The sequence below is a fragment of the Onychomys torridus genome, chromosome 10 (assembly GCF_903995425.1).
Source record: "Onychomys torridus chromosome 10, mOncTor1.1, whole genome shotgun sequence".
Classification (NCBI taxonomy): domain Eukaryota; kingdom Metazoa; phylum Chordata; class Mammalia; order Rodentia; family Cricetidae; genus Onychomys; species Onychomys torridus.
In genome coordinates, this window is record NC_050452.1 from 11215027 (window position 1) to 11229362 (window position 14336).

Consider the following 14336-nt stretch of genomic DNA (forward strand, 5'->3'; position numbering starts at 1 on the left):
TAATTTATATTAGGGATCTTTAAACTTTTCACTTATGATACCCCTCTGCTTATCAGGCCCACAGAAACCCTGCCTTGTGGCTTGTTTTCCTCTTGACTCAAGGTCAGAGAGTCCAAGCTTGTTACCCCCCACCCCAAGGCTGCATAATAGGATGTTTTGGCCAAAGGTGTGGTTACCAGGTGTCTTGTGTGTGTGTGTGTGTGTGTGTGTGTGTGTGTGTGTGTGTGTGTGCGCGCGCGGTTTTTCCGAGACAGGGTTTCTCTGTGTAGCTTTGCGTCTTTCCTGGAACTCACTTGGTAGACCAGGCTGGCCTGGAACTCACAGAGATCCACCTGCCTCTGCCTCCCAGTGCTGGGATTAAAGGCATGCACCACCACCCCCCAAGCATACCAGGTGTCTTTAGGCCTAATTATAGGATGCTTTGCCCTAAGGCATGGCCACCTGATGCCTTGAGTACTAAGGAGGTGTTTACACTTAACTTTGTACTTTGAACCTTGATGACCTTCAAAGGGGGAGGTCTTTTTGCCCCCCTTGCTTTGGGTATTCAAAGGCTGTGAGTGATAAAACTGTACTGACCCAAACCCTCCTGAAGCTATCCTGTGTTTCTGTCTTTCTTCATCTAAGTTTATATTTTATAGCTGTCATTTCCCAATTCCACACTCCCTGATCTACCTGGCTCTGCCTTCCAAGTGCTTGCATTAAAGGCACATACTACCATAACTATGATCCTTTTTTTTTTTTTTTTTGGCTGAACATTTTTTTATTAAATTTATTTATTTATTAGTTTTTTCCCATTTTACATACCAACCCCAGTTCCCTCTCCCTCCCCTTCTCCCACCTCCTCACCTCCCTCCCACTCTATCCCCATCCACTCCTCAGAGTGGGTAAGGCCTCCCATGGTAGTCAACAGAGTCTGACATACCAAGTTGAAGGAGAGCCTAGCCCCTCCCCATTGTATCAAGGCTGAGCAAGGTGTCCCACCACAGGGAATGGGCTCCAAAAAGCCAGTTCATGCACCTGGGATAAGTCCTGGCCCTGCTGCCAGGGACCCCCACAAACAGATCAAGTCACACAACTGTCACCCACATTCAGCGGGCCTAGTTTGATCCCGAGCTGTCAGTCCAGAGTCAGTGAGCTCCAACTAGCACTGGTCAGCTGTCTTTGTGGGTTTCCCCATCATGATCTTGACTTCTTCTTCTTCTTCTTCTTCTTCTTCTTCTTCTTCTTCTTCTTCTTCTTCTTCTTCTTCTTCTTTTGAATGTCGAATTGGCTGAAAATTTTTTACGTGATTCTCAGTATGTAGGTATGTAAGATAGTTATATAGGCAAACATTTACTGTTAATGAATCATGGAGAAATTTGGTATATGTATATTATATATAATTTTTATGTATTAGAAATGGAAACAAATTCCATACTAATCAAATAAATGGGCTTATTTGTTTTTACATAAAGAATTAACCCTTGGGGGACGAGGTGACTCAGTGGTTAAGAGAACTTGCTGCTCTTGTAGAGAACCCAGATTTGATTCCTTGCACCCACATATTGGCTCGCAGCAGTGTGTAACTCCAGTTCCACAGGACCTGGTACCCTCTTCTGACCTCATCAGGCACCAGGCACACATGAAGTATACATACATACATGCAGGAAATACACACACATAAAGTAAAAATCTTTTTTTTTTTAAGACTTAAATCTTAAGCTGCGTATGGTGTTTTGCACCTGTTTAAGGCCAGCTGTAGCTAACAAAGTAAGTCCATCTTAGACTACATAAAACTCTGTATCGGAAGGAAGGAAGGGGGAAAAATCAATCAGTCTTGGGCTAGGATGTGGCTTAGTGGCAGAGCACTTGCCTTGTGTGTACAAGACCCCACATTTTGTCTCCAGCATCCCTCTACATAGAACAAAACGGTCACACACGCCAGAAGAGATCTTGGCTGAATATTGGATGTTGTAGGATGAACAGCACTGATGGTGTTGTTCAGCTGGTCAACATTTTGATTTTCTAAACATCAGTGATAGCATATATGGTACGGATGTGGTAGGAGATGTCTTTAATCCCAGCACTTGGGAGGCTGAGACAGACAGATCTCAAGTTCAAGGCCAACATGGCCTACATAGCAAGCTCCAGCCAAACTATGGCTACATAGTGAGATCCTGTCTCATAAAAACACAACAGGGCTGAGGATCTCTCATGTAGAGGACTTGCTAGTGGCGTGTGAGGTAGTAGCTTCAGTCCTCACTACTGCAAGAAACAGCCAAACAAAATGGCAGAAGTATGTGGAGGCCATTTTAGAAATTATTGGAGATTCTAGGCTAATCAGAATTCAGTCAGATTCACTTAATAATTTTTTTTTAATGAGACTCAAATGTTAGGAATTCAAACACTAGTTTTTCATTTTTTAAAGTGATTTACTTGTTTTTATTTTCTGTGTGTAGTTAGAGAGCTTCTCTCCAGGTGCCACCAAGCCCTCGCGGTCCCATAACCCACGTATAAAATAATCATACCAACACATACTATTTGAACTGCTTGGCCATTAGCTCAGGCCTACCGTTGTCTAGCTCTTACTCTTATATTTAGCCCATTTTTATTAATCTATACTTTGCCATGTGGCTTGTGGCTTACCGGTGTCTTTACATGTTGCTTCTGATGGCGGCAGTTGGCAGTGTCTCTCCACCCAGCCTTTCACTTCCCAGAATTCTCTTCTCTCTTGTCCTGCCTATACTTCCTGCCTAGCCACTGGCCAAACAGCATTTTATTTGTACAGAGTGATATCCACAGCATCTGTGCATTGGTGTTTTGTCTGCATGTATGTCTGTGTGAGGGTGTTGGATCCCCTGGAACTGGAGTTGCATGCAGACAGTTGTGAGCTGTTGCCATGTGGGTACTGGGAGTTGAACCCTGGTCCTTTGGAAAAACAGCTAGTACTCTTAACCACTGAGCCATCTCTCCAGCCCCTAGTTCTTATTTTTATTTTCTTGTTGTTTTGTCTTTAAAGAGAGAGTTTCTCTGTGTGTCCCTGGCTGTCCTGGAACTCACTGTGTAGACTGGACTGGCCTTGAACCTGGAGCTCTGCCTGCCTCTGCCTCTTGAGTGCTGGTGTTAAAGATGTGAGCCACCGCCACCCAGCATGACATTGGTTTTTAAAATCAAGGGTTCTAGCCCAGTATAACTAAAAATATACTGGTTGTGTACTTAATATGCCAAGAAGTAATGGTAGAAAAATAATCTATGTTTTCTATAATGTTTTTCTAAAAACAGAAAGCTGTATGTTCCGTAAAGATGCATGGTTTTCTGTCATACCATGATCTCCCATTTGAGCCCAGGTGCTGCACGACTTGGCTACATGTGTGTGCACAACAGGATAGTCATGTGAGTTTGGAAGGCAGGCCACAGTGAAGTTGGATAAGGAAGCATGGCCGTGCATTGACACCAGCAGAACACCTTAGATTCAGTGCGTGTTTGCTTTTGAATTAAGTGTTGGTTGTTGCACTTCAGGGAACCTTTTACTGTTGTCAAGTTTTTCACGGTATGTGACCCTGGGTGGGTTGCACTCTGTTTTAGAAGCTGTGGTTGGTTTGTTCTGTCACTGTTGTAGCAGGTGTGCAGTGGTAGCTCATTGCTGTTTACATTTCTGTGATGATGGGGGTTGTCAAGCCTTTTCCTCCTTCCATACGTCAACTGGTATTTATGCGTCTTATTTTGTTGTTGTTGTTGTTGTTGTTGTTGTTGTTGTTGTTGTCGTTTGTGACAGGCTTACCTAGCAGAAACTTGAGCTTCTGATCCTCCTTCCTCCACCTCACAGTGCACCCAGGTTATGTGGTGCTGGGGGTGGAACCCAGGGCTTCGTGCTGCTAGGCAGGTGCTCTGCTGCACTATATCCTTACCCCAGCAATTAAACAAACAGACAAACAAACAAACAAATAAATAAATGAGGTGCCATTTTCCTAACCGGAAACTGCAAATATCCTCTGTGTCTTCCTAGATCTGAATTTTATAAGCACATTGTGCTTTCCGGAGGCTCAACCATGTATCCTGGCCTGCCATCGAGGTTGGAACGAGAGCTTAAACAGCTTTACTTAGAACGAGTTCTAAAAGGAGATGTGGAAAAACTTTCTGTAAGTATCTATAGTAACTGTTACCATTGTTTAAAACCCTGTAAAGTAACTTGTGGGTCTTGCCAACCACTAGATGGAGCAAGAAGTCTTATAAACAGATTCCTGTTCAGATAGCCTCTGGAAGACTTGAAGGGCTTCAGGAGAAATTATCTATTTGTTATATATTTTTTTGGGGGTGCGGGGGGTTCGAGACAGGGTTTCTCTGTGTAGCTTTGCACCTTTCCTAGAACTCATTTGGAGACCAGGCTGGCCTCGAACTCACAGAGATCCACTTGCCTCTGCCTCCCAAATGCTGGGATTAAAGGCGTGCGCTGCCACTGCCCGGTCAATTTGTTATGTATCTTGTCTCCTCAGTCACATTTGGGTTCCCAGAGTTATCACAGCTTTTGAAATGGACTTCATTGGTAATTGTTGCCATGCACTAGAGTATCATTGCTAGTGGTTCTTTGGCGTCGGGACTGTGAAATATACTGTCTGCAGTATGGATGCAACCCAGGGTCCTTTAACCATGGCTTGTCTGGGTTTGTCCATTTCAGAGAACTGTGTCTAGACACTGATGTTATAGTGCTCTAAGTATTTTGCTCACATTTCTCGATTCATCATATTATATAGAGAATTTAAGATCCATCTCTGGTGTCTGTTTACTCTGCAAACTTTTGAGAAGAGATTATGAAGCACTATATTTGGGTAAAATCCCACTGAAATCAATTCTGCACACTCTGATCCCCCACCCCCACCCCATACACACACACACACACACACACACACACACACACACACACACACACTTTCAGTTCTGCAGATCAGTTCTGCAGAGCTAGGGTTAGACCCAGGACCACACACGTCCACCAGTAAGCAGTCTAGTACTAAGCCACACTGTAAGCCCAGGAAACATTTCTTGAACTCTAGCATTGTGCCAGAGCTGATCTAGGTCATGGGAACAAAGCAGTGGTAAACAATACAAATTGCTGCTGTCAGTTTAAGTAACTTACCAGTAGTAATAATAAATTGGGGGGGGTAGGAAATAGAAAATGGTTGTTGGTGGTGATGTGGGGTGTGTTCCCTCATAGCTGATCAGAAAAGGCCTCTGATGAAGTGCCTTTGGGTCAGAGACCTGTGTCTAGTTAGGGAGTGAGCATTTCTAGTCAGGAATAGTGCAAAGGATCTGAGTTGGCAGAAAGGTTGCAGTGTGAATGGAACGGAGTAAGCAAGAGAGGGGTGGGAGATGAGTTCAGAAAGCAGCAAGCAGACAGGTCAGCTGTGCTGAAAAGGAAAGATCTGGGCCCTCTAAATAGAAAATGGTATAACCTGGCGTCTCCTCACAAGAATCCAGAAGCCCACCTGGTGTGGTGGAGAAGGACCTAAGAGTAAGCCTGGAAGCTATGAGAGGGAAAAGAGCTGGTAGAGTTAAAAACAGTAGTTAAAGTGGTTGTCTCAGTGACTGGAGAGGGAAGAAATGCACTAGAAAGCCAAACAGCACGAGGGACCTGGTGGAGGCTGGAGACACACTGAAAGCAGGGTGTTGACTTTCTGTACTGTGTTGAGCTGTTGTTGGTTGTTCTTGGTCTTTTGGCTTTTTTCTCTTTTGGGGGCCCACCACCCAGCTCCCAAATAAATCATACATGGAGGCTTATTCTTCATTATAAATGCCTTAGCTTGGCTTGTTCTTGCTCGTTTTCCTTAACTTAAATTATCCCATCTACCTCTTGCCTCTGGGCTTTTTTCTTTTCTTTCTTCTGTAATCTTACTTTCACTCTTACTCCACGGCTGGCTGTGTGGCTGGCCCTGAGCTCCTCCTCCTCCTCTGCTGCTCCTTCTTCCAGATTTCTCCTTCCATTCTCTGCCTGCCAGCCCCACCTAGCCTTTCTCCTGCTTTGCCATTGGCCATTCAGTTCTTTATTAGACCATCAGGTGTTTTAGACAGGAAAAGTAACACAGCTTCACAGAGTTAAACAAATGCAACATAAACAAAGTAACACACCTTAAAATAATATTCCCCAACGTTGAGCTGTTTGAAAACAAGTTCAGAATTGGTTGCCTGAGTTGGTATTTTGCCAGGTGAATGAATATAAGGAGGAGAAAAAAGTCACCAAGGATAATGTAAAGAAACTGAAGGGAGAGGGCTGGAGAGGTGGGTCAGTGGTTAAGAGCACTTGCTGCTTTTGGAGAAAAGCCAGGATGGGCTTACAGCCATCCGTAGCTCAAGTTCCAGGGGATCTAGTGCCCCTTCTGACTTCTGTGAGCGCCAGGCATGTACACATAAATGCATGCAGCCAAAACTCATACATACAAAATACTTTTTCTTTTTCAATTTAAAAAGAAATGGAGGCACTGGGTAGTAGTGGTGCACGCCTTTAATCCCAGCACGTGGGAGGCAAAAGCAGGAGGATCTCACGATTTGGGGACAGCCTGGTCTACATAATGAGTTCCAGGACAGCCAGGGCTGCATGGAGAATTCTGTCTCAACCCCTCTTTGCCACCAACAGAAAGGAAGGAAGGAAAAAAGAAAGAAATGGAAGCTAGGGCTGGTGAGATGCGTCAGTGCTTGAAGTCCAAAGCCTGGTGACCTGGTTCAATCCTTGGAACCAGCACATGGTAATAGGAAAGAATTGACCCCCAAAGGTGTATACGCACATGGACATCATACACACACTCCACAGTAACAGGTAGAGAAGAACCAAAGGTGGAGGAGAGCTTGTGCATGTGCCAGTGACGAGTGGGATGGGAAGAGACAGCTCTAGATGTCGGGTCTAGAGAGCACTGCGGAGGAGTGGTGGGCAGTGAGGCGAGCTCTGAGCAGCTGTGGAGTTGGGAAGAGGGGGTAGTAGAACAGAGCTGCTGTAGGACCTCCTGGTGAAAAGGGAGGTATGAGAGAGCAGCTGCTGAGAGCCCTGTTGAGCTCCCCAAAGCCCTTAGACATTTGCTTGACAGGGCTGGAAAGATGACTCTTCCATGAAAAGCAGGTACTATTGCAAGGACCCAAGTTGGGTTCCCAGCACCCCCATCAGGCTTTTGACAATTGCCTGTAACTCCAGCTCCAGGAGATCAGACACCCTCTTCTGACTCTGTGGGTAGTGCAGTCCCATATACACACCCACATACAGATACACAATACACATAATAAAAATTAATTTTAAAAATATCATCAAAGCATAGTCTTTGTTCACTTAGCATTATTCATTGTCAAACAGTGTCTGTAACTATCTTACAGCTTCACAGAAGTCTTTGTAGTCAGAGACATGAAATACCCCAAGTATTTAAGTATGTGACCCTTGGGAAACCATTTGCAAGTCGAACAGTGGTACACATAGCACATATGAGGATTAGGTAGGAGGCTATTGAGTGCAAGGCTGGCCTGGACTGTACAGTTAGATTGACTTTAAAAAAAAAGGTAGCCAGGTGATGACACACACCCTTAATCCCAGCACTTGAGGGGCAGAGGTAAGTGAATCTCTGTGAGTCTGAGACCAGCCTGGTCTTACAAAGCAAGTTCCAGGGCAACCAGAGCTGTTACACAGAGAAACCCTGTCTCGGGGAGAAGGGGAAGTGAATAAAACAGAATGATATTTGTTCTCAGACTTAACTAAAATACTGTTGTTTGCCATGTCATAAATACTTAGATTCCTACATTTTATATATGTGATAGGAACAGTTTAGAGTACATGGTTCCGTTGTCTCTTTGTGGAATTTGGACTCCAAAGGCAGACAGCCTTCCAGGATATGTATGGAAAGAAACAGCTTGAGATCTATGGATGTCTGGAGGGGTGTAGCATTGTTTATTATATGTATGAGTGTTTGCCTGCATGTATGTCTCTGGAGGCCAGAAGAGGGTGTCCGATGCCCTGGAACTGGAGTTATAGAGCCTGGAGTCAGCCAGCCTGTGAGTTCTGGAAATTGAATCCTGGTCCTCTGTAAGCACAGTCAGTGCTCTTAAGCTGCTGGGCTGTCTCTCCAGCCTCAGATTCAAATACAGTTCTGATTATTTTTTCAACGAATAAACTATTTCTGTACAGTAGTAGTCTTCCCTATACATCTTAGACTCCAGAAGTTGAGCCAACTGGGAAATGAGAGTTTTAAGACTGAATTGGTCCAATAGTTTTTCTTTTTGAATTCTAGATTAGAAAAACTTGTTTTTTGTTTTTTCAGTTAGAGGATTTTTGTGTCACAGTATCACAAGCAAATCACAGCAGTGTATTTAGTAGAAACCTAAATCTCCACCAACACTACTATCCTTTCATAAGGAGTCATCAGGAGTCATCAGGAGCCTGTGGTAAGGCTGGGCCGGTGCTTGTGTTCTCCCCAGTGGGTTGAAACCAGCACCAAGCTGTCAGCTGGGGCTGACACACTGCACACTCCACAGGTGGCCTGCACAGGAAGTCTCCATGACACAAAGTTAGTGCCTCCTGCTGGTCCTGGGGTGATGTCAGCATCTCAGACACAGTCAGGTTCTTCCACAGGTATCCTGGACAGGAAGTCCCCTTGACCTGAACTTCCTCCTGCTGGTCCTGGGGTGATGTCAGAGCATCTCAAACACGGTCAGGCTCCTTTGTCAGAGGCTGCTCTTGTGTCCACCTTTAACAGTTTAGGTATTAAGGCTTTGCAGAAAGACAACCAGCAAAAGTAAAAGTGTTCTGGTAGTAAGTTATCCCATCCAGATTTACAAATACTTAACAGCTATCAATCTTGAGAAAGCTTAACAGTTTAAGAGGTTTTTTTGTGTTTTTTTTTTTTTTTTTCAAGACAGGGTTTTTCTGTGTAGTTTTGCACCTGGAACTCACTTTGTAGACCAGGCTAGCCGCAAACTTACAGAGATCTTCCTGCCTCTGCCTCCCGAGTGCTGGGATCAAAGGTGTGCGCCAGCACCGCCCAGCCAAGAGGTATTTTTCTAAGTAAAAGACTGACACAAACCCGTCCTTAAGAGCATTGATATGCAAATTAGCCAAAGCCCTGCAGGTCGCCTATTGACCCCACTGTTCACATGCAGGCTGATCTGTCCTGACCTGGTGCTCTCTTTGGAGACACCCTTCCTGAGTTTATAAAGACTAGTAAGCTGCAGTTTTCCCTGGTGGTTACCAAGTCATGAAAGCTTCATCTCTGCATTTTAATTGGTTAATGTGAAGACACAGTTATAGCAAAAATAAAACAATGTTTTCCATTTATCTTTTTTTCTCCCAAGCTACCCTTCTTGTACATCAGTCCTACCTAGAACTGCTTGATTTCCCATATTGGAAGTGTCTTCATGCCCATGGATGTTCCACTCCATACTAGGGTTTCTCAGTACCACGCACACGCGCGCGCGCGCACACACACACACACACACACACACAAGGTTTCCTGCATTGTCCCATACATGAGGTTTCCTGACTGCTGAAGTATGAGAAAAGGCAAAACTCATCATTGATTGATCTGTCCAAACAATGGTCAGGATACATCTCTTCCATTTTCTGGAGATTTAAGAGCCTTCCCAAACACAGAAATCCCAGACAAGCCCCCAAATTGTTGGAAATAGATAACACATTCTGTTCTCATCTTCCATAGGCTGGGACTTGCTGACTTCCCAGATTCTCCATCTCATTGGTTTAGGACACACAGTCTTACCTAATGAATAATTTGGAGCTTAAGACTTGCCCGTGTTTTATGATTGTGGGCTTGGTCACATATATATCTGCATAGAACTTTCAGAGTTCTGAGACAAGCAGGTACCTACTGCCAGCTCAGGAAGAGAGGGACCTAGCTCTCCTGCTTATCTGTAACTTTGATAAACTTAACCTCATATTGAAAATGCATCATAGCAGACAGGTGCACGAGTGGTGCAGCACTCGGGAGGCAGAATCAGGGAGATCTCTTGAGTTTGAAGCCAGTCTGGTCTACAGAGTGAATTCCAGGATAGTCAGAGCTATACAGTGAGACCCTGTCTCAAAAACAAACCCCTCCAAAAAAGGAGGGGGCAGAAAAAAGGAAATGGACCATAGCAATCTATTACAAACCTATCTGGCCATATTTGCTTTGAATAATTTCATTTGAATTAAAACACTAGAATGTGAGTTTTGCATATTAGAAAGGAACTGGAGGGTCTGGCGTGGATCTCGGTGGTAGACCACGTGCACTGGTGTGAATGGAGCCTTGAGTTCAGTCCTGTCTCAGTTAGGGTGATACAACACCATGACCAAAGCAACCTGGAGAGAAAAGAGTTGGCTTACACACCCTGAGTCATAGTCTACTGAGTGAAGCCAAGGCAGGAGCTGATGCAGAGGCTATGGAGGAGTGCTGCTTATCGGCTTGTTCATCTGGGGTTTTTGGTTGTGAGCCTAGCCTTTAACAGGCTGAGCCATCTCTCCAACCCCATCTAGGGTTTTGTTTGTTTGTTTTGTTGGTTTTTCGAGACAAGGTTTCTCTGTGCAACAGCTATTGCTGTCCTGGAGCTCACTCTGTAGACCAGGCTGGCCTCAAACTCACAGAGATCTCCCTGCCTCTGCCTCCTGAGTACTGGGATTAAAAGCCTGCACCACCACTGCCTGGCCGCCATCTGTTTTTTCTTTTCTTTTCTTTTTTTTTTTTTGTTTTTTTTTTTTTGTTTTTTTGTTTCCTGGGTTTTTTTGATTTTTGTTTTTTTTTGTTTGTTTTTTCGAGACAGGGTTTCTCTGTGTAGCTTTGCGCCTTTCCTGGAATTCACTTGGTAGCCCAGGCTGGCCTCGAACTCACAAAGATCCACCTGCCTCTCTGCCTCCCAAGTGCTGGGATTAAAGGTGTGCGCCACCACTGCCCAGCCCTGTTTTTTCTTACAGAACATACAGATATTAGCCCAAGGGTGCCCACCCCCCTAGTCCTGAATCAGTCATTAAGAAATTGTCCTACAGGTTTGCCTACAGGCAGGTCTTATGTGGCAGTTTCTCACTTAAGGCTTCCTCCTCTCAGATGCTTTAGCTTGTGTCAGATTGACATAACCACCCACCCAACACACACACCCCACACCTCCCACACACCCCACACCCTCCCACACACCCCAACAATCCCAGTACCAGAGAGATGGGTTCAGTTTTACGGTTGCACTGAACCAGAGTCTGGGTGGTGTTGACCTGGAAGAACTGCTCAGGACTGACGAGAAGGCCTTTTATAATCTTTCTGCTGGTTCTTAGGCTGTTAGCATGGTGTTTGGTTGTTCAGTTGATTGAATCTGGATTCTAGTCTTCCTAATCTTGAGCTTGGGAGGGATTACTAAATGTTTCTGTGTCTGAGGTGCCAAACCCGGCTGTTGTCCTCTGTGGATTGCTGAGAGACTCAGGACGACACGAACAGAGGTCTCCCTGAAGCTGAGCACTACACACTTGCTCTCACTCCTCTCTTTCTCCTGTAGAAATTTAAGATCCGAATTGAAGATCCACCGCGCAGAAAGCACATGGTGTTCTTGGGTGGCGCAGTCCTAGCAGACATCATGAAAGACAAAGACAACTTTTGGATGACCCGACAAGAGTACCAAGAAAAGGGTGTGCGTGTGCTGGAGAAACTCGGTGTGACTGTTCGATAAAATGCCAGGCTTGTTCCCAGCAGCCTCTAATGCATTCTTCTTTTTCTCTTTTTAAATTTTTTTCTTTATTGCCAATCTTTGAACTCATTCGACTCCAGGACTGAAAGAGGCCTCTCTGTCCCGTTTGACTGGAAAGGTCAAGTTTTATTCTCTGTCTTGGGGAAGCATTGTTAAATTCTTGTTAATGTGGGTAAATATGGTTGTTTAATGCAACCACTTCTCTGCAAACATAATTGGAGGGCAAAGGGTCTTTGCTGCTTTCTTTCTTCCTAAGTAGGCATTTAGATCATTCCTGGAGGCTTTCTATTTTTGCTTTATTGCTCTAATGCTGCTAGTTTTAGTTTTAGCACTGTAGGTGGTATGTCTTTATTAGCATAAGAAAAAACTTTCACATGAGCTCTTACATATTCTGGGTGGGGGTGGTAAGGGATGGGGGCAGCCCCAGCCCTTTAGGGCATTTCCTCTTAGTGTTCGCTTTTAGCAGTCAACTGCTCCACTCTTCTGTACCTGAAGCTTGTCCTGTTAACATCCTTGGGAAAGACTAAGCTCAGAACTAAGGTGTTTGGGGGGTAGGTTTTGTGAGGTGAACAAATGGGTGGTCTTTCTCTTGTGGATTTTGAGGGTTTTCTGCTTCTGGATATGCGCAATGAACCTCAGTTACATACAGTACTCTGACTTGGTAGATTTCTTCTGGTCTACCTGGAACTGTTTCCATATGATAGAAAAAAAGCAAGCTGAATATTTTATTACCATGAGGCTTCAGAATTAGTTACTTATTCAACCTATCACCTGGGAGTATATTTCCTAAACTATCAGTGAGAAAGTGACATTTTAAACAAAATACTTTTAAGTCAAATTACACATAGAAAACTACTTAAGGGCTGGTGTTTTCTAAATGCTGTTGTTGATTCTGGAAGCATTGAAGTAATAATGCTAAGTACCATTCTTGAAAGTTGTACTTTTATGTACCTGACCAGTGCTTCTTGACAGCTCGACACAGAATTAATTACTGGCAGTTGTATTAACAGTAACAGTGGGACTGGTGCCAGTAGTTTCTGTTTGTTTTTTTTTTTTTGTTTTTTTGTTTTTTTGTTTTTTTTTTTTAATGAGACCTGGAACTAAAATGTTAGCAACAGCAGTAGACGGTTTACCAGGAGTCAACTCTCCTTGTACTGAAGACTGACTATGACCGCCACTTCCCAGCCATCTTTTGTTCTTGAAGAGTGGTTGGGATTTTGGATGTGTTCGCAGACCTGTAAATAGAAAATCCTGTTTACGAGGCCTGTTGGTATTTTTGTTATCTCAAGAAATAACAGATTGTACCTAGATGTGAGGTCTTTGTAACATTAAAGAAGGAAATGGTGAGCTGTTGCTTTACAGCAAATACAGACTGATGGTTCTGGGAGAAACATTTTCCTTCATTTCAAAATATTCTTTACTAATAATGATGGATTTGAAAGAATGGCCTTTTCCTTTTTCCTTTCTTTTTGGATGCTTAAAATCAGAATTTTTAGTTGATTTTTTGAGATAACTTTACAATTTATATAAAATCAGCAGCAAAAGGAAGTTAGTCTTAATGATGCAGCTTCTGTGATATTAAGTATTTTTGCCTGTTTTACCTCAATTTGAACAAATAGGAGAAGTCTGTGTGCATGCTGGACATGCTCTGTACACACAACAGCCCACCAGTGCCGGCTGGTCGGTGTTGGGTGCGTGACTCAGAGTCACTTTGGAATTTCTAAGCGTTCCTAAATCATGTTGTCAACTACCCCAGTCTTGGGAGTCCTGGGCCCATTGCAGGACACCTACTGTATATAGGACTGGTACCAATGACTATTGAGTGCAGAAAAGTGATCGACTCTTGGCTTTGAGCATGATTTTAAATGTAGGGGTAGAGAACAGGGAAGAACAGAGTGGAGTCCTAAATAAAACAGTGAAAGATTCAGCAGTATCATTTGTACCTTGATGTAGAATTTGTTTTCATTTCATAATTCTGCTAGCAAACATGACTGTTAAAAATGATGTATTTATATATGTAATAATTTAGAAATTCCATTTTATAGTTTTCCTATTCTAAGGTGAAATAATGAATTTAATAATTTGGGAGCTGGGACATACTGTATTCTATTGGGGGTGTCAGGTTTGCGTCCTTCAAAAATTAAAAAAAATCTGTTTTTTAAAAGATCTGATCTTTAGCTCTTGAAACCCATTGTCACTTAGATTTCCAATGCTAATTAAAATTCTTTTTTATTTTTAAATTAAAATCACCAATGCCTTGAGAGATTTCTTAGAAAATGTGGTATTGGATGTTAGCTTTCACAGTTCTGAGCACTGTTAGTATCTATCTGGCAAGTATTTGAGAGATCAATGGAAAAGTTAAGTATTCTAAATTTAACACAAATATACTTCTTTTTGATTAAGAAAATAAAATCAGATTTTTCAAAGTAATTTGAATTTTGTCTTTGTTTTTCCTTTTAGTAGTTTTCCTCTTTAATTTTATTTCTACTTTAAGTTTTGCTATGCAAAATGGGTTTAGAACTTTAAACCCAAGTTAGTCCAGGGTCATTCATTGTTCCCATCCATTGCTGTTTGTTTGTTTTATCTTATTTGAGGTGGACGGTTGAGACAGGTGTTAAAGCCCAGGCAGATCTGGAACTAGCATGTAGCCAAGGAAGACTTGAACTCCTGGTTCT

At 43.3% G+C, this 14336-nt stretch overlaps 1 protein-coding gene across 4 annotated transcripts in view; it reads left to right on the forward strand.

The window, feature by feature from the left end:
• Actr2 (actin related protein 2) overlaps positions 1-14091 on the forward strand; it is a 50694-nt gene extending 36603 nt beyond the window's left edge. For all 4 annotated transcript variants that reach the window (XM_036200881.1, XM_036200882.1, XM_036200884.1 and 1 more), the window contains 2 exons: positions 3986-4118; positions 11473-14091. In XM_036200881.1, coding sequence (XP_036056774.1) covers positions 3986-4118; positions 11473-11643 — 304 coding nt within the window. In that variant the 3' untranslated portion in view covers positions 11644-14091. The remainder of the gene's footprint in view (positions 1-3985; positions 4119-11472) is intronic.
• The last annotated feature ends 245 nt before the right edge of the window (positions 14092-14336 follow it).